This window comes from Microcaecilia unicolor, chromosome 1 (genome assembly GCF_901765095.1).
Source record: "Microcaecilia unicolor chromosome 1, aMicUni1.1, whole genome shotgun sequence".
Classification (NCBI taxonomy): domain Eukaryota; kingdom Metazoa; phylum Chordata; class Amphibia; order Gymnophiona; family Siphonopidae; genus Microcaecilia; species Microcaecilia unicolor.
The window spans coordinates 553,461,010-553,482,885 of NC_044031.1; the positions used below are offsets into that span (position 1 = coordinate 553,461,010).

At 41.6% G+C, this 21,876-nt stretch overlaps 1 protein-coding gene across 1 annotated transcript in view; it reads right to left on the minus strand.

The window, feature by feature from the left end:
- The window catches only part of UBR5 (ubiquitin protein ligase E3 component n-recognin 5), a 651,214-nt gene that overhangs the window by 161,318 nt on the left and 468,020 nt on the right, over positions 1-21,876 (minus strand). The window contains 5 exon segments of the mRNA XM_030189847.1: positions 11,609-11,820; positions 12,065-12,138; positions 12,141-12,332; positions 16,788-17,045; positions 17,458-17,589. Coding sequence (XP_030045707.1) covers positions 11,609-11,820; positions 12,065-12,138; positions 12,141-12,332; positions 16,788-17,045; positions 17,458-17,589 — 868 coding nt within the window.

The window sequence follows — 21,876 nt, forward strand, 5'->3', positions numbered from 1 at the left end:
ACACCCTGGGAGCTGACGCGAAGCCAAAAGGCAGAATGTGATGCTGGTATAGGCATCCTTCAAGTCCAGACAGCATAGCCAATCTTGTTCCTGAATCATGGGGAGAAGAGTGACCAAAGAAATCATCCTGAACTTTTCTTTGACCAGGACTTTGTTCAGGCCCTTAGGTCTAGAATAGGATTAACCCCCTCCCCCCCCCAATCTTCTTGGGCACAAGGAAGTACCTGGACTAGAATCCTTCCTTTTCTTCCCTGAGTGGCATGGGTTTGACCATATTGGCCTGTAGAAGGGCGGAGATTTCCTCTACAAGTACCTGCTTGTGCTGAGAGCTAATGTAAGATGCTCTTAGTGGGTAATCTGGTGGTTTCTGACGCCAATAAAGCACGTAACTGAGGTGGACTATTTGAGAACCCACTGGTCAGTGGTCATAAGGGGCCATATTTCATGGCAAAAATTCAGCCTGTCTCCCACCGGTAGACCATACGGAGCGGTTATATGGATAGCAGCTATGCTCTCCTGAAGCCAGTCAAAAGCTCATCCCTTGCTTTGACTGGGGAGTCAGCTGGGCCTTCTAGGGTCTGATGTGGCCGGGAGCATTGGAACTGGGGCTGCTGGGTAGAGTGGGAAGGTGGTGGAAACCTACATATTTGAGAGTAAAAGGTTTGCTGCCTAGGCTCCTGTACAGCTGGTAGATCTGGATGCGCTTAATGAGCAGAGGCCTGATAAACCATTCCTTCAAATAAATCCAGAGCCCAAGCCTCTCTACCTGGTGGGGGTCGAGGCATGAGTCCTGGATCTTCTGGCTCGTTTCACAGAATGTTCAACCACCAGAGTATGGTGAGGCAATTGCGCCTTCTCAAATCTGGGAACCTTCTGGATACAATACTGAGTATTCACCTTCTTCAGTACAACATGCACTGAGAGGGGAGATTCCCAGTTCTTCGTCAGTGCATCTTTAAGGATAGGATGTAACGGAACTGTAACCCCTTTCTTAGGAGGAGATTCATAGTCTAGGACAGATAACATCTTTGCTCTAGTCTCTTCCTCCGTCTCCATCTTAAATGGAATGGATGAAGCCATCTCCTGGACAAAACCTGTGAATAAGAGACTCTCAAGTGGAGATTTACACCTTTACAAAGAAAATAAAAGTCCTAACAGATGAATCTGGGCTGTACAATGACCAGACCTACCGCCTGTTATCAGGGATATATCTCTCGTCAACTCTCTAAATTTAGATTCAAGGCGAGTTGCAACCAGTATAAATAAGAGGCTGACATCAGGGATTACACAAATGCAGAGAAAAAAACAATCATTACATGTAGTAAGAAAATTAAGGCTCCTCAGGTCTAATAGATCAACAAATGTGAACTCCTCCATACATATCCAGTACTGTCTTATAATACTTGCTTGTTATACTAATATCATGCTTTTTCATTATCATGCTACCCAAGTTCTTTCCATAATACTAAATGTCTATTTCATTATATATTTCCAATATTCATGATATATTGTAAGCCACATTGAGCCTGCAAAGAGGTGGGAAAATGTGGGATACAAATGCAATAAATAAATAAATAGATATGTTTTCAAAGCTTTACAAAACAAAAAATAATTCCTCAGTAAATGCAGCTCACATGGGAGATTATTCCAATAAAGAGAAGCTAGGAAAAAAAATGATTGAGCAAAAGCAGCTTTAAACCGTATGTCTTTAGTTGAAGGAAAAGATGGCAGTAAGTAAACATCTTCTAGAAACCATCCTGGATTTCAGCACATTCACCAAACCATCCAAGAACTTAAACACTAAGCAAAGGGCCTTAAAAATAATCCGAGACTTCACAGGCAACCAATACAGTTCTCCTAGTAAAGAACTTATATGGTCCAGCTGAGTTTTCTGAAATATTAACCTAGCGGCTGAGTTCTGAATCATCTGAATTCTAGAAAGTTGCTTAGAAGAAAGACTCAAATATGACAAATTACCATAATCTAATGGCGACAGAAATGTTAACTGACAATAATCTTAAAATGATTTTCCAAAAGATAAGATCTTAGCAGAACTAATTGTTTTAAAGTAAGCTTCTCTAATCAAACTATTTGTGTTTCCATCGTCATAGATGAGTCCAGTACCATTCCCAGAAATTTAGAAGTTCTACCTACATTAAACTGAGTAAGGAGAGAAAATAAAAGCAAGTGAAAAAGGACACCGATATGGTTCTCCAAGCAAGTGGCTGAGAAAATAAAGGCTAAAGAGTTGGCGTTCCAGAAATACATAAGAACTCAAGAAGAGGAACACGGAGAGGAATACCGGATGAAACTGAAGGAAGCCAAGAGAGAGATACGTCTGGCAAAAGCGCAAGCGGAAGAACAAATGGCTAGAAAGGTAAGGAGGGGTGACAAAAATTTCTTCAGGTATATTAGTGAAAGGAAAATGACTAAAAAGGGAATTGTGAGACTGAAAGATGCTGCGAACCGCTATGTAGATAATGATGAAGAAAAGGCAAATTTGCTAAATAGATACTTTTGCTCTGTTTTCACAGAAGAAAATCCTGGAGAAGGACCACGATGGACTGGCAAAAGTACATATGAGAGTGGAGTGGATATAGCACCATTCATGGAAGAGAGTGTGTATGAACAACTAGGAAACCTAAAGGTGGACAAAGCCATGGGACCGGACGGGATCCACCCCAGGATACTGAGGGAGCTCAGAGATGTTCTGGCGGGTCCTCTTAAAGATTTGTTTAATAAATCCTTGGAGACGGGAGAGGTTCCGTGCGATTGGAGAACGGCGGAGGTGGTCCCTCTTCACAAAAGTGGTGACAGGGAAGAAACTGGAAAATACAGGCCGGTAAGCCTCACTTCGGTTATTGGAAAAGTAATGGAAGCGATGCTGAAGGAAAGGATAGTGAATTTCCTGGAAGCCAATAAGTTGCAAGATCCGAAACAACATGGTTTTATCAAAGGCAAATCGTGTCAAACAAATCTCATTGACTAGGTGACTGGAGAATTGAATCAAGGATGTGCTATAGACGTAATCTACTTAGATTTCAGCAAAGCTTTTGACACGGTTCCTCACAGGAGGCTCTTGAATAAACTGGACAGGCTGAAGATAGGACCTGAAGTGGTTAACTGGATTAGGAACTGGTTGACGGACAGAAGCCAGAGGGTGGTGGTTAATGGAATTCGTTCGGAGGGAAAGGTGAGTAGTGGAGTGCCTCAGGGATCGGTGCTGGGCCGATTCTGCTCAATATATTTGAGTGACACTGCCGAAGTGTTAGAAGGTAAAGTTTGCCTTTTTGCGGATGATACTAAGATTTGTAACAGAGTGGACACCCGGGAGGGAGTGAAAAACATGAAAAAGAATCTGCGGAAGCTAGAAGAATGGTCTAAGGTTTGGCAATTAAAATTCAATGCAAAGAAATGCAAAGTGATGCACTTAGGGAGTAGAAATCCATGGGAAATGTATGTGTTAGGCGGGGAGAGTCTGATAGGTACGGATGGGGAGAGGGATCTTGGGGTGATAGTATCTGAGGATCTGAAGGCGACGAAACAAGTGTGACAAGGTGGTGGCCGTAGCTAGAAGGTTGCTAGGCTGTATAGAGAGAGGTATGACCAGCAGAAGAAAAGAGGTTTTAATACCCCTGTATAAGTCGTTGGTGAGGCCCCACCTGGAGTACTGTGTTCAGTTTTGGAGGCCATACCTTGCTAAGGATGTAAAAAGAATTGAAGCGGTGCAAAGAAAAGCTACGAGAATGGTATGGGATTTGCGTTACAAGACGTATGACGAGAGACTTGCTGACCTGAACATGTATACCCTGGAGGAAAGGAGAAACAGGGGTGATATGATACAGAAGTTTAAATATTTGAAAGGTATTAATCTGCAAACGAACCTTTTCCGTAGATGGGAAGGCAGTAGAACTAGAGGACATGATATGAGATTGAAGGGCGGCAGACTCAAGAAAAATGTCAGGAAGTATTTTTTCACGGAGAGAGTGGTAGATACTTGGAATGCCCTCCCGCGGGAGGTGGTGGAGATGAAAACGTTAGCGGAATTCAAGCATGCGTGGGATAAACATAAAGGAATGCTGTTCAAAAGGAATGGATCCTCAGAAGCTTAGCCGAGATTGGGAGGCGGGGCTAGTGCTGGGCAAGACTTCTACGGTTTGTGCCCTGAAAATGGCAGATACAAATCAAGGTAAGGTATACACAAGAAGTAGCACATATGAGTTTATCTTGTTGGGCAGACTAGATAGACCGTGTAGGTCTTTTTCTGCCGTCATCTAATATGTTACTATGTTATCCATCATCTCCTACAATTATCTGGGGGAATTTTACTTAAATCCAATGAAAACCATACTATCTTGGTCTTGTCGGCATTAAGTTTCAATTTAGTATGACCTTTCTCATGAGATGGAACCATTAGAAACATAGAGAACTGTAAAGTCAGTAGAAATTCCAAAAACTCAAAGGTATTATTATCCCTGCTATCCTTAAGATGTAAATTAAAATCACTCAGTATTACTTAGAAAATCATGCACTAGCTTCTAAAATCTGAGTATAAAGCATAGAGGATATTAAAGACCAAGTTCCTGGCAGTCTATAAACAATTAATAACCCAACTGTAGTCACAGAATTCGAAACAGCTAATTGGCATAACATCATTTCTAAGTAGGGTTATCATATGACCGCGTTTCCCCAGAAATGTCCTCCTTTTGAGGGCACTGTCAGGCAAACGGCCATTTTTTTAATTTTTATTTTGAGAGTTCATCCGATTTTTTCAGGGCAACTAGGAACCCCACACAACTGCAGACACACATATACGCACCAGTGAGGTCACAGTCACCTGATCTACTGCCGCATGCATGGTGTGGCTAAGCAGAGTCGGCTTGTGGCATGCACATGAAGATCTTCCATCTGATTCCCCCTTGTGCACTGGACACAGTCCTGCTGGCAGCCGAAAGAACCCAGCAGGTAAAGAGGAGCTATCTCTTCTCTCACTCAAAATTCTTTTGTTGTTGGACTGTGCACAGTCTTGCTGTGCTGCTCTCTGGCTGCCGCAGAGTGCCCCCCCCCCCCCCCAAGCGACATAGACACGGAGGTTGGCAATGGCTGAGCCTGAGAGGGAAGAAGGGAAGGCAGCAAGCAAGTGGCACCTGAGCCTGACACTGTGTACTACTGCAGAGATGTAAGAAAGGTAGTGTAAACGAAATCACTGAAGTTGAAAGAAACCAGACTGTAGTTTCTAACTTCAAAAAGACATAAACCCTCTGCTCAGTGTGCTGTGGCAGCAAAGAAAGCAAACAGAATGCTAGGCATTATTAGGAAAGGAATGGAAAATAAAAATGAGGATGTTATAATGCCTTTGTATCGTTCCATGGTGTGACCGCACTAAGAAAGCAAATAGAATGTTAGGTATTATTAGGAAAGGAATGGACAACAAAACTGAGGATGTTATAATGCCTTTGTATCGCTCCATGGTGTGACCGCACCTCGAATACTGCGTTCAATTTTGGTCGCCGCATCTCAAAAAAGATATAGTGGAACTCGAAAAGGTACAGAGAAGGGCGACGAATATGATAAAGGGGATGTGACGACTTCCTATGAGGAAAGGCTGAAAAGGCTTGGGCTCTTCAGCTTGGAGAAAAGATGGCCGAGGGGAAATATGATAGAGGTATAAAATACTGAGTGGAGTGGAACGGGTAGACATGAATTACTTGTTTACACTTTCCAAAAACACTAAGACTAGGGGGCTCGCAATGAAGCTACAAAGTCCAGTACTAGTTGAACCTGATTACCAGAAAAGATTTGTGGTACAGACTGATACCTCAGCATATGGCATTGGGGCTGTACTCAGGGGAATAGCTGAGGGGAGGAGCACCCCATTGTGTATCCGAGTCACAAGTTCCTTGACAGAGAGGTAGCCTATGCCACTATTGAAAAAGAATGTTTGACCTTAGTGTGGGCCCTTAACAAACTGCAACCATATCTCTTTGTTTGACCTTCAAGGCTCTTAAAGGAAATGGTCCAGAGTACTTGAAGAACACACCTTCAAGGTCACTACTGTCCTTCCAAGGAGTATCCCTAACCACACCCTCTCCAAAGGACATCACACAATGTGATACCTGCAAGTAAGCCTTGTCCAGAGTAACTCCTACTCTCTGGAATGCACTCCCTGAAAGGCTTCACTTAACATAAGGTTATCTCTACTTCAGGAAGCAGGTGAAAACTTAGCTCTTCAACCAGGCCTTTAACGAAGAAGTAAATGACACCGGCTGCACATATGATAACAGGACATGTTTATCCACTCCTACCCTAGCCAAGGAAATATTCAAGCACCTTTCTGATGTAATCTGCAACTCTCTTTAGCTAGTCCCTTATTTTCTTATTCCTGCTATTCTCTTATCTATATGTTCCATCTTTGCTTACACTCTGTGCTGTCTATTAAAATGTTTTATTGTGTACTGTGTTGGAATTGTAATGTAGCATATACTATTGCATACTTTGTGTTGTTGTTTGAATATTTGTGATTGTCTGTTGCTTATGTTTGACTTATTCTTGCTGTACACCGCCTTGAGTGAATTCCTTCAAAAAGGAGGTAAATAAATCCTAATAATAATAAATAAAATATCTGTATAGGTGAGACCTTACTGTCATCACAGTTCACAATCTGTTGGTCTGGCTTAAGAGAGTCTCGGGAGAGAATGGGAAGCTACTCTGGTGGAGCCTGTCCCTGCAGATGTACAACTTCACCATACAGCACAGGAAGGGCAGTGAACATGGTAACGCTGATGGCCTCTCCAGGAAGGAAGAGCCAAAACCGCCCTGACATTGGACTGTCTAGACCCGACCAGCAGTCTGTGGAAGCTGCAGCCGGGGCCTCGCTCTCTTGAGGAGGAAGGTATGACAAAACAGTGGGCCCTGTGATAATTGTTTTGATATTTTGCTGCAATGCATTTCTCTAGTTTGGCCAGCAGGTGGTGCATGTTATGTTTTAAGCTGTTGCAGAAAAGCAAAAGACTCCATTCTTTAGTTTAAGCATAGAGAGGAAGTGCCTGCAGTGATATGGCCAGCTACTTTCAAATGTCGTTCTGAGCACTGATTGGCCTGGAGTTTGAAGTTAACCAGGAGTTACTGGTTTTGTCTTCAGTTTCAGCCAGAGAGAAAAGATCTTTTTGCTGAAGCCCAGTAAACAGTTATATTTGATAACTTGTGAGCAGCTATATGTCCTGATCTCCCCAGGTACTATTTAGATATTATACAAATAATTAGATAGTGTTTTAATTGAACCCTATTTCAGTTGTTACTGTTTGCACCTTTTCTGTTCATTGTTCTAATCTTTTTCATGACAACAAACATTTTTAATTTATTGTCTCTGCTTGTTTGGGCTAAGAATTCTGGTGTTGGGTCTGAGTGGTTACTAGGAAATGTGGGACCACTGGGAATTTGGCCCCAGTAACACAGGAATCACTGGAGATAATTTGAGAGCAGGAGATTCGCCCAGAGGCAGTTGGGACCCAGTCAGTAGGAGGAGGGCGCTAGTGCACAGCACAAGCGGCAGGTGCAGGCAGACCTCTAAGAAGCTGCAGGATTCTTAAACATAATGGCCGCGAACACAATAAAAACAAACAGTTGCTTTGTGCTCTGACAGCCTAATAGGCAAAACCGCCTAAGGCAAGAATGCCCTTGAAGACGTTTTATCTCTGGACTGCCACAAGAACAGCCAAAATAGCCACCTTAAAAACGTTTATTTATTTTTTAAAAAACTTCGTTGCTGATGCTTAAACGCCTCAAGGGTACAGAACGAGGTCTGTAGCCGAGGTCAAGCAGTCCTCCAAAGGAAGAGCACAGGCGAGGGACCCGGCCACCCGGGTGTGACACCCCACAGGGAATAAGAAGCTCCTTAAGACTTATACCCTGTAATAGAGATCCAAGTGTGGGTTCTCTAACATTTACAACCCAACCTAGAAACCCCAAATGGGCCTACCAGACTGAGTACACTGCACAGGCTGCATACATCTACCCTCTGCTGAGACTGAGAAAATACTGGTTAGTAGAAGGTCTGCACTTGTATAAGAAGTTTTAGTGTTCTCAGTCTCCCTCTGCTGGTAGGAGTGCATAACCCAAGCGTCTTGAATGGTCTGGAGGATTGCTGAGGAAATGGTCATTTCTCTCAATGCAGGAGAGTGAACAGTGGCGTGCCGTAGGGATCTGTACTAGGACCGGTACTATTTAACATATTTATAAATGATATGGAAATCGGAACGAGTGAGGTGATCAAATTTGCAGATGATACAAAACTATTCAAGGTTGTTAAAACACATGCGGACTGTGAAATATTGCAGGAAGACCTTAGGAAACTGGAAGACTGGGCGTCCAAATGGCAGATAAAATTTAATGTGGACAAATGCAAGGTGATGCATATTGGAAAGAATAATCCAAATCACAGTTACCTGATGCTAGGGGTCCACCTTGGGGGTCAGTGCTCAAGAAAAAGATCTGGATGTCGTCGTAGATAATACCCTGAAATCTTCTGCTTAGTGTGTGGCAGCGGCCAAAAAAGCAAATAGGATGCTAGGAATTATTAGGAAAGGGATACTGAATAAGACCGAAAATACTATAATGCCTTTGTATCGCTCCATGGTGCGTTCGCACCTTGAGTATTGCGTTTAGTTCTGGTCACCGTATGTCAAAAAGATATAGCAGAATTAGAAAAGGTTCAAAGAAGAGCGACTAAAATGATAAAGGGGATGGAACTCCTCTCGTATGAGGAAAGGCTAAAGAGGTTAGGGCTCTTTAGCTTGGAAAAGATGTGGATGAGAGGAGATATGATTGAGATCTACAAAATCCTGAGTGGTGTAGAACGAGTAGAAGTAAATCGATTTTTTACTCGTTCCAAAAGTACAAAGACTAGGAGACACTCAAGGAAGTTACATGGAAATACTTTTAAAACAAATAGGAGGAGGAAATATTTTTTTCACTCAACGAATAGTTAAGCTCTGGAACTCTTTGCCGGAGGTGGTAACAGCGGTAAGAATATCTGGGTTTTAAAAAGGTTTGGACAAATTCCTGGAGGAATAGTCCATAGTCTGCTATTGAGACAGACATGGGAAGCAACTGCTTGCCCTGGGATTTGTAGTATGGAGTGTTGCCACGATTTGGGATTCTACCAGGTACTTGTGACCTGGCTTGGCCACTGTTTGGAAAACAGGATACTGGACTAGACGGAACATTGGTCTGACCCAGTATGGCTACTCTTATGTTCATATGTAAGTAACCTGAGGAAATACTTTCACAGAAAGGGTGGTATATTCATGGAACATCTTAAAGGTGGAATTAGTGGAGATGAAAACAGTTATCTAAATTCAACAGAGCTTGGGACAAGTATATAGGATCTCTAAGAGAGTAATAGGGAGAATAGATGGCATGAATGGGCAGACTAGATAGGCAATATGTTCTTTAGCTGGCTATATTTTTCTCTATTTCTATGATTTCTACCCATTCAGAGCTGGACGCACTGATATTAAAGAATACCATATCGCCACATTCGGGGATTAATCTGGATAAAACAACTATAAAAAAAAACAATTATAATAAAGAAAGTTGTGTGTACAGTAGCAAAAATCCATAATCATTGCTGGAATAAAAACTAAGCTGCTCAGGACTCATCAAAATCTGCATATAATAAATGTAAACTGCTTTGATTATGCCACAGAAAGGAAGTATATCAAATACCATTACTATTGCTAATCCACACATTACCATAGATGATATTCTGGGTAAAGTGAAATTTTTCGCTACTACTGTCTTGATTGCAAGGGTTTTTAACCTGTTATCCCTGCACGCTACATAGGAGATTAATAACAATGAATAAGGTATAGGAGTGTCTCCTCTAATATGGACTCCTACAGCAGATCATTATCATAGCTCACACTGAAATGAGGTGACAGTTACAACTGATCAACAGTTTGAGTTCTGACATCCACGTGTCACTGGAAATTCAATCCAGAGTATGTGTGTGTGTGACAGCGAAAGAATGAAAAAGGAGAACAAAGCCGAAAGGGGATCCAAGATGGCTGCCTGAGTAGACGTGCGAGAAAGAGCTCCTGAAACCCACCGAAAGCTTCTTCAATTGAGCGTTCTCGGACCCGTTATGGGAAAGAGGAAGGGTTAACCCGGAGTGCCTACCTCCACAGGTAGGGTTGAGCCCCCTCTCTTGCGGCAGCTGATGTTGGAGGAATCGGGACTCCAACCGCCGGGAACCGGAATTTTCGCTTCAGGCGGTCCGGGAGAACGAGAAGACCTAAGCGCTGAGGGAGTATCTTTAAGTCCTCCCTCGGTAACGGCACCTCCAAGACCAGGACGAGATGTGACGGGCACGAATGATCAGCACGCTGAATCCGGAAGTCGGTCCCCAGCGGCTGGGTGTGGAGACCCCGCTGCCGCATCGACGCCAGTGAATTTACCAGCTCCGACAGTTGCCTTGTCTGGAAGAAACCCTGATGAATCGCCCGTGAGTTTTGGAGTTATAAAACCTGCTACCGTTACACTAGAATCTTTATGGGAAGCAATTCAAGGATTGAATGTCAGCCTGCAGCGAATTTCAGGTACTTTGCATGGTGAAGTTGCGGATATAAAGAGGGTACAAACTGATTTGCAATTGAAAAAAGCAGAACAATCTACAAAAATTGAGAAATTGGATAAAGAATTAAAAACAGTTAATTCTTCAATGAATGTATTGATGAGAGATAGTAGTCTCCAACAACGAAAAATGGAATATTTAGAAAATCAAATGAGGGGTAACAATTTACGTTTCCTCAATTTTCCTAAATGTCCTCTTGTTCCAGCAATAGACATGCTTAAAAAATATTTCAGTGAAGTATTAGGTATACCTTCTGAGGGATATCCTCCCATTACTAAAGCATTGTATATTTCAGGAATTCAAGGGAACTTTAGCACCTGTTAACACCCAACTTGATCTAAATATAACAGAATTTTTAGAATCTTCATTGGAGACTATAACTGAAAGAACTACTTTATTGGTTACTTTTGCTCTGCAATTAGACCACAATAACATTTTTAAACTCTATTTCCGCCACACTAATTCACCATTCATTGGCTCAAAAATTCAAGTATTTCCAGACTTTGCTCGAGAAACTCAAAGAAAGAGAAACCAATTTTTGCTATTAAAAGAGAGGGTTTTGCGTATAGGGGGGACCTTTTTATTAAGGTTCCCCTGTAAATGTTGTATTTTTTTGAATTCAGTAAATTATGTTTATTTTGACCCAGAGAAGTTAAAAGCATTTATAGTAACAAAAGAATAAAGCTGCAGTAATTCTTGATTGTATAGCGTTATACCGGTTAGCGATACTCTTGGTTCTGTCTACTTGATAGTAAGAAGTAGTTTACTTTGATATTACTTGAGGTTAAGTATTTTCCTGTTCTTGGATCAACAAATGTGGACTAAAGTGAAATTTTTCTTTTTTCCTTTAAATGTATTTCTCTGTAATATTTTCGTGTGAAATGTGTGATTTATGTTTATTGCATAAATGTAATGATTGAATAATTACAATAAAAAAAAAAGAAAAAGGAGAACAAAATGGGAAGGATTACATACCTTCTACCCTCAAGTGTTCTTAGACTAGCCTCCTCACGAGCTGTCATCCTTTCCCTGCGTGTTGAATTCTGAGATGCATGAAGAGGATGGCTGGGATGTCCAGGATCTCCAGCAGATGACAGTGCAGAGCCATAACGCAACTGTGCTTCTGTGGAATCCATGATGCTGACCATCCAGTTCCACGTGGGAATAAGCTTTTCTTCTACATAATTCTAAACCACAAGAAAAAAAAAACAAAAAACAATTTAGTACCATCACAGTGCAAGTAAGCTTGATTAATTAGGACCTTTCATTCTGGAGCAAAAGATGATGCTTTCTGGCATTTTGTCAGCTTTCATACATCTTTATGATGATTCAGTTCAGTGAAATATGTAAGACAAATATTTTTCATTGAAGATCCAGAACTTGATCAGTATTAAAATCCCTTTTTAATTCTAAGAAGTGTAGTTTTCATACCTGTAAATTTACTGCATCTTGATAAGTCAATTTGACAGCAGCTGGAATCTGAGAGTACACCAGGTGATTGTATTGGGAATCAAACCCATTAAATCAGAGATCTGTCGGATGACAATGCTGTATGCTCTTGCTAAACTGCTTGCGGAAGTCAAGTAACTGCTTGCATTGCTGGCTTCCAGAGCTGCAGCTGCTGCTGCCGCACTTGTGCTAATGGTGCCACTTCGGCGCAAGTTTGATGGGTCAATATAAATCAAGCCTGCTGAACTTGCTAAAAGAGGAATGGGAAGGAAAAAAGTGTGATATATATCAATTTTTATATTTAGAAAGCACCATACATATATGTTAAATTAATAAAGGGTTTACTTTGTAGATGCACCTGATGGAGTGGCACTGTTGGGTATCTTTAGGTGGTTACTCACTAAAATAAAGTTTGCTTATATTGGCTATAGGCAGCACTATTACCAGATTGTATCTTATATATAATAAAACAAAATCTCAACTGTCCAGGGGTAGCTCATAGCACAAAACTCCCGGATAGCTACCGTCACTAGTTTAAGTGTTAATCCAGAACCCAGGAGTAAGGGAAAACAACTCGCTATGGAGAAAAACCCCCCACTGCTCTCAAAAAAAAACTGGGCACAAATTATCACACAGTAAATAACTTCCTTATAGCCAATATTATTTAGAAAATTCAGACTTACAAAAAAAATCTACTTCAATTAACTGTGCGTAGAGAAAAACATGAAGGGCTTATCTGTAAGTCCGCTTTTATAAAATCCAAAGGGATGTTGCAATTCTCAAGGCCTACAGATTACCCAATCTCAAGCTACAGTTTGACCAAGTGCACGAGCACGGATAATCTTTAGGACTTGAGAATTGCAATGCCCCTTTGGATTTTATATGTGGATATACAGATAAACCCTTCATCTTTTTCTCTGTGCTCAGTTAATTGAAGTAGATTTTTTTTGTCTGACTTTTCTAAATATAATTGCCTATAAGGAAGCTATTTCACTGTGTGACAATTTATACTCAGTTTTTTTGTGAGCAATGCTTTTTTTTTCTATAGCAAGTTGTTTTCCGTTGCTCCAGGGTTCTGGGTTAACAATGAAACCAGTGATAGTACCCATTATCGGGGAGTTTTGCATTATGAGCTACCCCTGGACAGTTGAGGTTTCGTTTTATTATATGTAAGATATAGTCAGGTATTTGTGCTACCTATAGCCAATATAAGCAAAATCTATTTTAGTGAGCAGTCATTTATATGTTTGCTTTTCCAACTGAGAGATATCTTTAGGTGGTATCATATTTAATCTCGGAATCTACATTCTGTATGTCCTATAGGATTGTAACCAACTATGATATATAACTCATTAATGGTAAGTACATAGCATGGCCAAAGATTATAGAACTAATTGTAAATGTCTCACACTATAGAATAAAGGCAGAAAAAGTCTATTATAGTAAAATAACCTTCTACTTAAGATACTCACTCTTGCAGTGCAGGCTGAGGACAAAAACTACTGTAACAGGGTTTGACCATTTTGGGGACAACTACTCTTGCATTCCCCATCTACGGATGGAACTCTGCCCAGATAACCAGGATCAAACTTTCTTCCTCATATCATAAGCACGATGCAAACTGCAATCCATGGCTTAATACTCCCTCCCATCCTGCATCCACTGTGCTAGTCAGCTATTGCACTCTGGCATTATATAGCACCAGCTCTGTTCCTATGACAGTCTTGCAAAACACAGGGAGCAGAATTCTTTCTAAATATAGCTCATCTTGCAGACAAAATGAAAACACATAAAGAAGAGGAAACCCCTAAGAATCAAGGCACAGAGCAAAAATGAAAGTAGGGGAGGACTAAAACAATTCCAACTCAACAGTAAAAAGAAATTTTAGTAGTCGGACTTGTTGCAGATCTGCATTTTGGTTGGGGGGGGGGGGGGGGGGAGCCTGCCTCAGGAGTCAAATCAATCCAGATGATTGTGAATATCAGTGTATACAAACTCATGCAGACACTTTACAAGGCATGTGAAATAAACTTTAAAAAAATGTGTCCTTAGTAATGCAAATACAGTGCAATCCGCTTAAGTGCAAGGGTCTGGGACCAAAGAAATACATGCAGTTAACCAGAGCGTGCACTTAACTGTTGTGACCCAAAGAAGCTTGACATCTGATAAACATATGTAAAGTACTGTTTATTATATGTACAGTATACAGTCTCCATTAACTGATGTTAGGCTTACTTGAAGTAATCAGTCATAGTCCTCTGTACACTATTGTGTCTGAGTTCCATAGACTACGTCTGCCAGACAGTAAAAACTGTCATAACACTGACATCCAGTGGCCTCCAGATAGGCCTGCACGGTGTTGAGACTCTCCAGCACTCTTGCAAAAGTGACAGGAGGTTGTTGAATTTCGTCAGCATGTGCCTCGCTGCTTATTTCATCATATGTTTCATCATCAGCCGTTGCCTGTGTGTAGGCGCATATCTCGACATCAGTGCTGTCGTCAGCTGTTTGTAGATCGTAATCAACAGCTACGTAGTGATGAAACTCCTCTTCAGTAACACCGGCTGGGATGTCAATAGCCTGTTCATCTGATGTGTTTGCAACAGCTGCATCTGTTTCGTCCCTCTCCATATCCTTAACAAAGCTTGTCCGCTTGTAGCAGCTCACAATGGTTGCTGTGTAACATGATTCCAGGCTTCTTTATGCATATGTAGGGAATCCAACAGTGATAGATTACGAGCCAGTTCAACAGCACCTTTATCCTTGCCAGTCTGGTCATCCATAACGCTCATCAGACGACGTAGCACAACAGCCCGATAATGTTGTTTGAAATTGGCTATTATGCCCTGATCCATAGGTTGGATCAGAGAAGTAGTGTTTGGTGGCAGGAAGACCACCTTGACGTTACACAGCCTGACATCATCACTGTGTGCAACAAAATCATCACAAAGCAACAAAATCTGACGCTTTTGTGCCCGCATTCTAGTGTCTAACTTCTTTAGCCACTGCTTCCAAATTTCCCCAGTCATCCATGAATTTGAGTTAGCCTCATATGACACAGAAAGTCACTTAACATTCTTGATGCAACGGGGCTGTTTGCTCTTTCCAATGACGAGTGGTTCCAACTTCTCACTCCCATCCATACTGCAGCAAAGGAGGATCATCAGTTGGTCCTTCGACGTTTTACTTCCTGTAGTTTTGGCTTGTTTGAATGCAAGTGTTCCATCAGGAATCGCTCGCCAGTAGAGACCGTTTTCGTCAGCATTGAAAATGACACGAGGTGCAAACTCGTTCAAGATAGTAGGAAGAACTGAAACAACCCAATTTTCAGCACCAAAGTCATCAGCGTCTTGTTTTTCACCATGCTGTTTCTTGAATTTTATGTTGTTCCTCTCCTTCCATCTTTCCAACCATCCAACAGTGGCTTTGAATTCAGTTATTCCAAGACTTTCAGCTAGCTGAATAGCTTTCTCCATAAGCAGTGGACCACTGACAGGAAACTCATGACTTGAGAAAATCACCGAAGAAGAGCATCTTCTACATTCTCAGCTTTTTCCGCCCGTTTACATTTCCGGTGTGGATTCATATTGTTTTGCTAGTCTTCCAGAAGCTGATCTTTCTGCTTCAAGATACGTGAAATTTGACTGGGATGGAAACCATATTCTTTAGCAATAGATGCTTGACTTTGAATTGTTTTCTTTTTAAGAACTTCTATTCGTTCAGCCAGTGTTAAAGTCTTACAGTTGCGCGATGACGACTCAGACTCCAGTGTACACTCTAACAACATTCTTTCGCTTATTCTGCCTGTGGCAGTTAACCAATGAGATTTCAAATTTATTGCCCCTCTGTCACGTGCCAATCGGCTTCCATATTCCGTGCGCGCGCTTATGTGGAGTCTTTCCTGCAGAGGAGCGGTCTTAAACCATGAATATAAGCGAATCTTGCACTTATCAGTGGTGCACTAAACCGGTTTGTCCCCATAGAAATTGATGGCGCCAAAAATGGGACCGAAGTACGGCATGCAGTTAAACAGAGCATGCGCTTATCCGACGTGCACTTAAATGGAGTGCACTGTACTAAGTGTAAAATATTGTGTGCAATTAAATTGCAGGTTTCAAAAAACGTGGTCATGTTTACTCTTCTTGACTTCACTCTACCTGCTTCACCCCCCCAACCAAAAATCTCTAACTCTATCTTCACTCACTCTTTGGCTTCCAGTGACTTTCACCATCATTTCTCTATATGCAGTGTGCCATTCTCTCTCTCACTGCCTTGAACATCTCCCAAGATTTGCTTATTTACTGCCCATTACAGCCTTATCCTCTTTATATTCTCTGCATCATTTATCAAGTTTACCCTTTACCCATTCTTTCAATTTTTTCAGTCTGTGTACCTTCTCTGCAACTAGGTCAAATTCTGTTTGCAAATCCCTGTCAACCTTTAAAACAAGGTAAAATACTCACTTCATGTGCTATCAAGCTAGTTTTTCTGTATTTCCTGCTCATTTTCTTACATTTCATTTCCACCCTTTCAAATTTGTAGTTACTACTAAATTTGTGGAAGGTACTTTAAGACAACATATCAATGCGGATTACCAAACTAGTTGTATATAGCTGGCAAACAAATGTAAGCACTGCTTTACTCCAATTTATTAATGCTAAATGTGTTTGCTCTGGAGAACTAGCTAGGCATCTTTTTTCCTTGCCTGCAGGAGTGGATGTGCTTGATGGGGCAGTGCTGGTCGTTCTCTGATTCTGGGTGTTCCGCACAGCCCACTGCATGGAACGGGGAGCCTGGGCAGCACTGTTGGCATGAGAACTGTTTGTGGTTCTCTCTAGGGGTTCATCCAGCATAAAGGATTCCTGTTCTATATCATCACTCTGGCTGCTGCTGCTGTCTGAGTCACTTGAGTCATTGGATTGCGAGTCATCTTCTGAAAAAAATGCCGGGACGCTGCTGGCACCTGTAGAACAAAGCAGAACTTTATTTTGGAGCCTTTACCCTTTTAGCTAGCCTCCACATTTGATCCCTCATTCTAAAGAGTATGACCAATATGGCTCTATGAACTCTAACAAGCCCAAAGACTAGAGGGGGTGCCTCTTTCCCAGCACTTTTTGGCCAGCAAGGGCCAGCCAAAGCAGAGCACTAGTCTTCCCTCCCTTCTGGACCTAAGTGCAGCATCTCTGTTATGTGCACAAGCTTGATTTGCCCAAAAGATTGAATAACAAACTTCATCTTTTGATCCATAGTACTATGGCCTGACCCAAAGGTAAACCCAGCATAAAGGGGGGGGGGGGGGGAGTGTACCACTCACACAAATGCAAATTCATTATGTGAGAAGATAATTGGGGATGGTGGAATGAAATGATATACACCTGCTTCAGATCCTGCAGTAGCTGCTGTGACAACACTTCTGCGACCGCTAGCATTGTCTTGATTGCTGTGGTTACTCTCACTATCACTCTCCGTTTCTGCTGCTGCTAGCAGGTCCAATTCCATGTCACTTCCTGAAATAAAAAAATATGATTTAAATAAGTTTGAAGTTTCACTTAAGTATTTACTTACTATCAAGACCAGTTTTCATGTCGATGTTGAGCACGTATGCAAATTGACAGCAGACATTTGTCTTTGCTTAGGAAATGCTTTTCTTTCAAATCCCTCTCCAATTTCAACTGCTAGTAAATAAAGCATACTGTGCTTTTCAGCAATGATGGATATAATGCACCAACAGTAAATTCTCTTTTAAGGCTACAAGTTTTAAATTAGATAAACTCTTTTGGTTGTTTTGTAGTAGAAGAGTAACAGACTTCACGGATTTAATACAGAGCACCCACTCAGATTCCAATATCCCTATAATTTCTACAATATAAACAAACAAGCAAAGTTGTATAATATTAAAGATGTTTCAGTTGAGATTCTGCTCCTTGCCCTTGTTTCTTCAAATCTTGATTTTAACTCTTTCTTATAGCTTCCACAAATCCTCAATCCTTAAGACGTCAGTATGGTCAGAATGCTGAAATGCAATAACCACTCCCACATCGCTATTCCAAATAAGCTGGATCACATTACCGCAAAACTCAAAACTCTATTTTCACCCCTTCTTCCATTACAGTTCAAAATTGCTCTGATTGATTTCAAAATCCTCTATGGACTTGCTGCTTCCTACTTCTATGAACTTATTTCTTTTCGTGATGTTCCTTGCTTCAACTAAGTCACATTCATGGTTGCAGACTTTTGTCCACTACGTACCTGTCAGTTAGTCTAATCTATAAATTATCTCACCAACTCTGAAATGCTTCATATTCTACCACCTACTTATAAATTTCTAGTCTGATCTGTGTTTTCATTTGATTTTAACACTTTAAAACGAGTAAGATTACAATGAATTAATCCAAGGTTCTGCACATGCAGTATTCACGTTAATTAAAGTTATTTTCAAATTGTTAAAATCAACAAATACATTAAACTCTGTAGAAAGATATCTTGTTTAACTCCCTAGGTGGACAGAAGATGAGATGCAGAGGTCATGTCATCTTCTGTCCACCTAGGGAATTATTGAAAAACGGTTTGACTAGGAGGTACCTAAACGTTTGTTCACAACTGCATATATATAGCAAAGAAAAGGTTTTTGACATCTGTTTTATGATAGGCAGTCAAAAATAAAATGAAGGGAGTGGACTATAAACAAATAAATAATTTGTGAGAGACTGGATGAGCTTCAATGAGGACTCATCACAGTCCCTGAGCAGTTCGTATAACACACCCAATATTCACAATGGCTATATATACATGCATGCTCACATCATTTTGCCTTCCAGTACATAACAAATTAACATATGAAAAACTTGTGTCCAATTCAAACAAAAACACAGTCCCACTCAGTGTAGTTTTAAGTTTTTGCATGATAGAAAACAAAGTAGCCTTCAACTGTGGCACATGAACTAGCTTGATGAAGCTTAACATGGACTGCAAACTGACATCTGTTGCAGGACAAGGGGGGCTGCTCAACAGAAGCTCAGTTTTGGAATTCTCTTCATCAAGAGCAGTTACCAATATAAGGAAAAAAATAGTCCAGTACAAGATCCGCAGTGTCCTCCAACACCACTGAATTTTAAAGGCGTAATCAACCATTAAGTTCAGCAGTGTTGGAGGACATTGTGGATCTTGTACCAGGCTATTTTCTTCTTTATATTTGGGACTGTTCCTGATTAACAGAATTTGGAAACGGAGCTTCTGTTGAGCAGCCACCTTTGCCCTGCAACAAATAAGTCAATTTTCAGTCCATACTAAGCTTAGTCAAGATAATTCATGTCACCTTTGAAGGCTACTTTCTTGTTTTCTATTGTGCAAAAACTTAAAAATGCACTAAGTGGGACTGTGCTTTTGTTTGAATTGGACATTTTTAAAAGCTTTTCATATGTCATTTATGTACCAAAAGGCAAAATGATGTGAGCGAGCATGTATATATAGCCCTCATGAATAGTAGGCATGTTATATGAACTGCATAGGGACTGTAGCGAGTCCTCACTGAAACCCTTCCAGTCTCTCACAAATTATTTGTTTATAGTCCATTACCCTCTGTGTTACATAGGGCAGGTTAAGCAATGATACCTACTTGCAGCAGGTATTCTCCGAGGACAGAAAGCCTTATACTCTCACAAATGGGTAAAGCTGACCCGCGTCATTCAGTCCAGGACTTATAATTAGCATAAGTAGAGCTTTGTGACGTGCAAGACATGCTCCACCATGCATGCACAAGTGCCTTCCCACCCACCGCGAGAGCACGGTCTTCTCAGTTTTATACTACAGCAAAAAGGTAAAAATAAAAGACAACTCCAATGGGAGGTGGGAGGGATTGTGAAAATATAAGGCCTGCTGTCCTCAGAGAATACCTGCTACAGGTTAAGTATCTTCGCTTTCTCCGAGAACAGGTAGGCCCATCTGATCTCACAACTGGGGAATCCCTAGCATCCAGGCTCAAAGAAAACAACATTGGTCAATTGGGCCTCACAATGGCGAGGACATAACACAGATTAACCTGAAACTATATACAATCTGAATGAGAGCCTGGAACAGAATAAAACAGGATTAGGAAGGTGGAGTTGGATTCTAGACCCAAAAACAGATTCTGCAACACTGACTGCCCAAAATGACTGTCGCGTCAGGTATCCTACTCAAGGCAATAGGTTGCAGCTTTGCAAATGTCTTCAATGGAGGCTGAGCTCAAGTGGAATACAGACGCAAACTGACATCGTGAGCCATGACGTAACCCTCCATGAACAGCCCAGCCTGGGCATAAGTGAAGAAAATGCACTCTGCCAGCCAATTAAAATGGTGCACTTCCCGATGGCGACCCCCATCTTGTTGGGATCAAAAGAAATAAAAAGTTAGGTGGAATGTCTGTGGGGTCTGGTGCAATCCATGTAGTAGGCCAATGCTCTCTTGCAATCCAAGGTGTGCAAGCTGCTTTCGCCAGGATGGGCATGCGGTCGAGGAAACAAATGTTGGCAAGACAATCGACTAGTTCAGATGGAACTCAGACACCACTTTCGGCAGGAACTTAGGGTGCATATGGAGGATTACTCTGTTGTGATGAAACTTAATATAAGGTGCATTCACTAATAAGGCCTGAAGTTCACTGACCCTACGAGATGAAGTAACAGCCACCAAGAAAACGACTTTCCAGGTCAAGTACTTCAGATGGCAGAAATTCAGTGGCTCAAAAGAAGCTTTCATTAGCTGGGAGAGAATAACATTGAGATCCCATGACATGGGTGGAGGTTTGACGGGGGCTTTGACAAAAGCAAACCTTTCATAAAACGAACAACTACAGGTTGTCCAGAGATGGGTTTACCTTCTACACGTTGATGATAAGCACTAACTGCACTAAGATGAAACCTTATGGAGTTAGTCTTGAGACCAGACTCTGATAGGTGTAAAAGATATTCAAGCAGTGTCTGTGTAGAGCAAGAAAGGGGATCTGGAGCCTTGCTCCCACACCAGATGGCAAACCTCCTCCATGAAAAAATTGCATCTTTAAGTGGAGTCGTTCCTGGAAGCCAGCAAGACCCAGGAGACACCCTCCGAAAAACCCAAGGAAGCAAATTCTAGGCTCTCAACATCCAAGCTGTGAGACTCAGAGACTGGAGGTTGGGATGTAGAAGAGACCCCTCATTATGAGGGCCAGAAAACACTACATGGTTCTTCAGAGGATAACTCTACAAGTAGAGGAAAACATATCTGCCATGGCCAGTACAGTGCAATCAGAATCATGGTTCCATGGTCTTGCTTAAGTATCAACAAAGTTTTCCCCACTAGAAGTATGGGAGGATACGCATACATAACACCTGTCCCCCAACTGAAAAGGAAGGCATCTGACATTAGTCTGTCGTGGGCCTGAAGCCTGAAACAGAACTGAGGGACATTGTGGTTGATCTGAGTTGAAAAGAAATCCACCAAGGGGGTACCCCACGCTCGGAAGATCTTGCTCAGTCTGTCGGCCAGGGTATTGTTTTTACCCTCCAGATAAGTGGCTCGAAGGATCATGCCGTGCTGGCGAGCCCAGTGCCACATCCGGACGGCCTCCTGACACAGAAGGTGTGATCCGGTGCCCCCCTGCTTGTTGGTGGAATACATTGCAACCTGATTGTCTGTTTGGATGAGTACAATTTGATAAGATAACTAATCTCTGAAAGCCTTTAGAGTGTTCCAGATCACCTGGAGCTCCAGGAAATTGATCTGAAAATTTGTTTCCTGGGTAGATCCTTGGGTGTGAAGCCCATCTACAAGAGCCT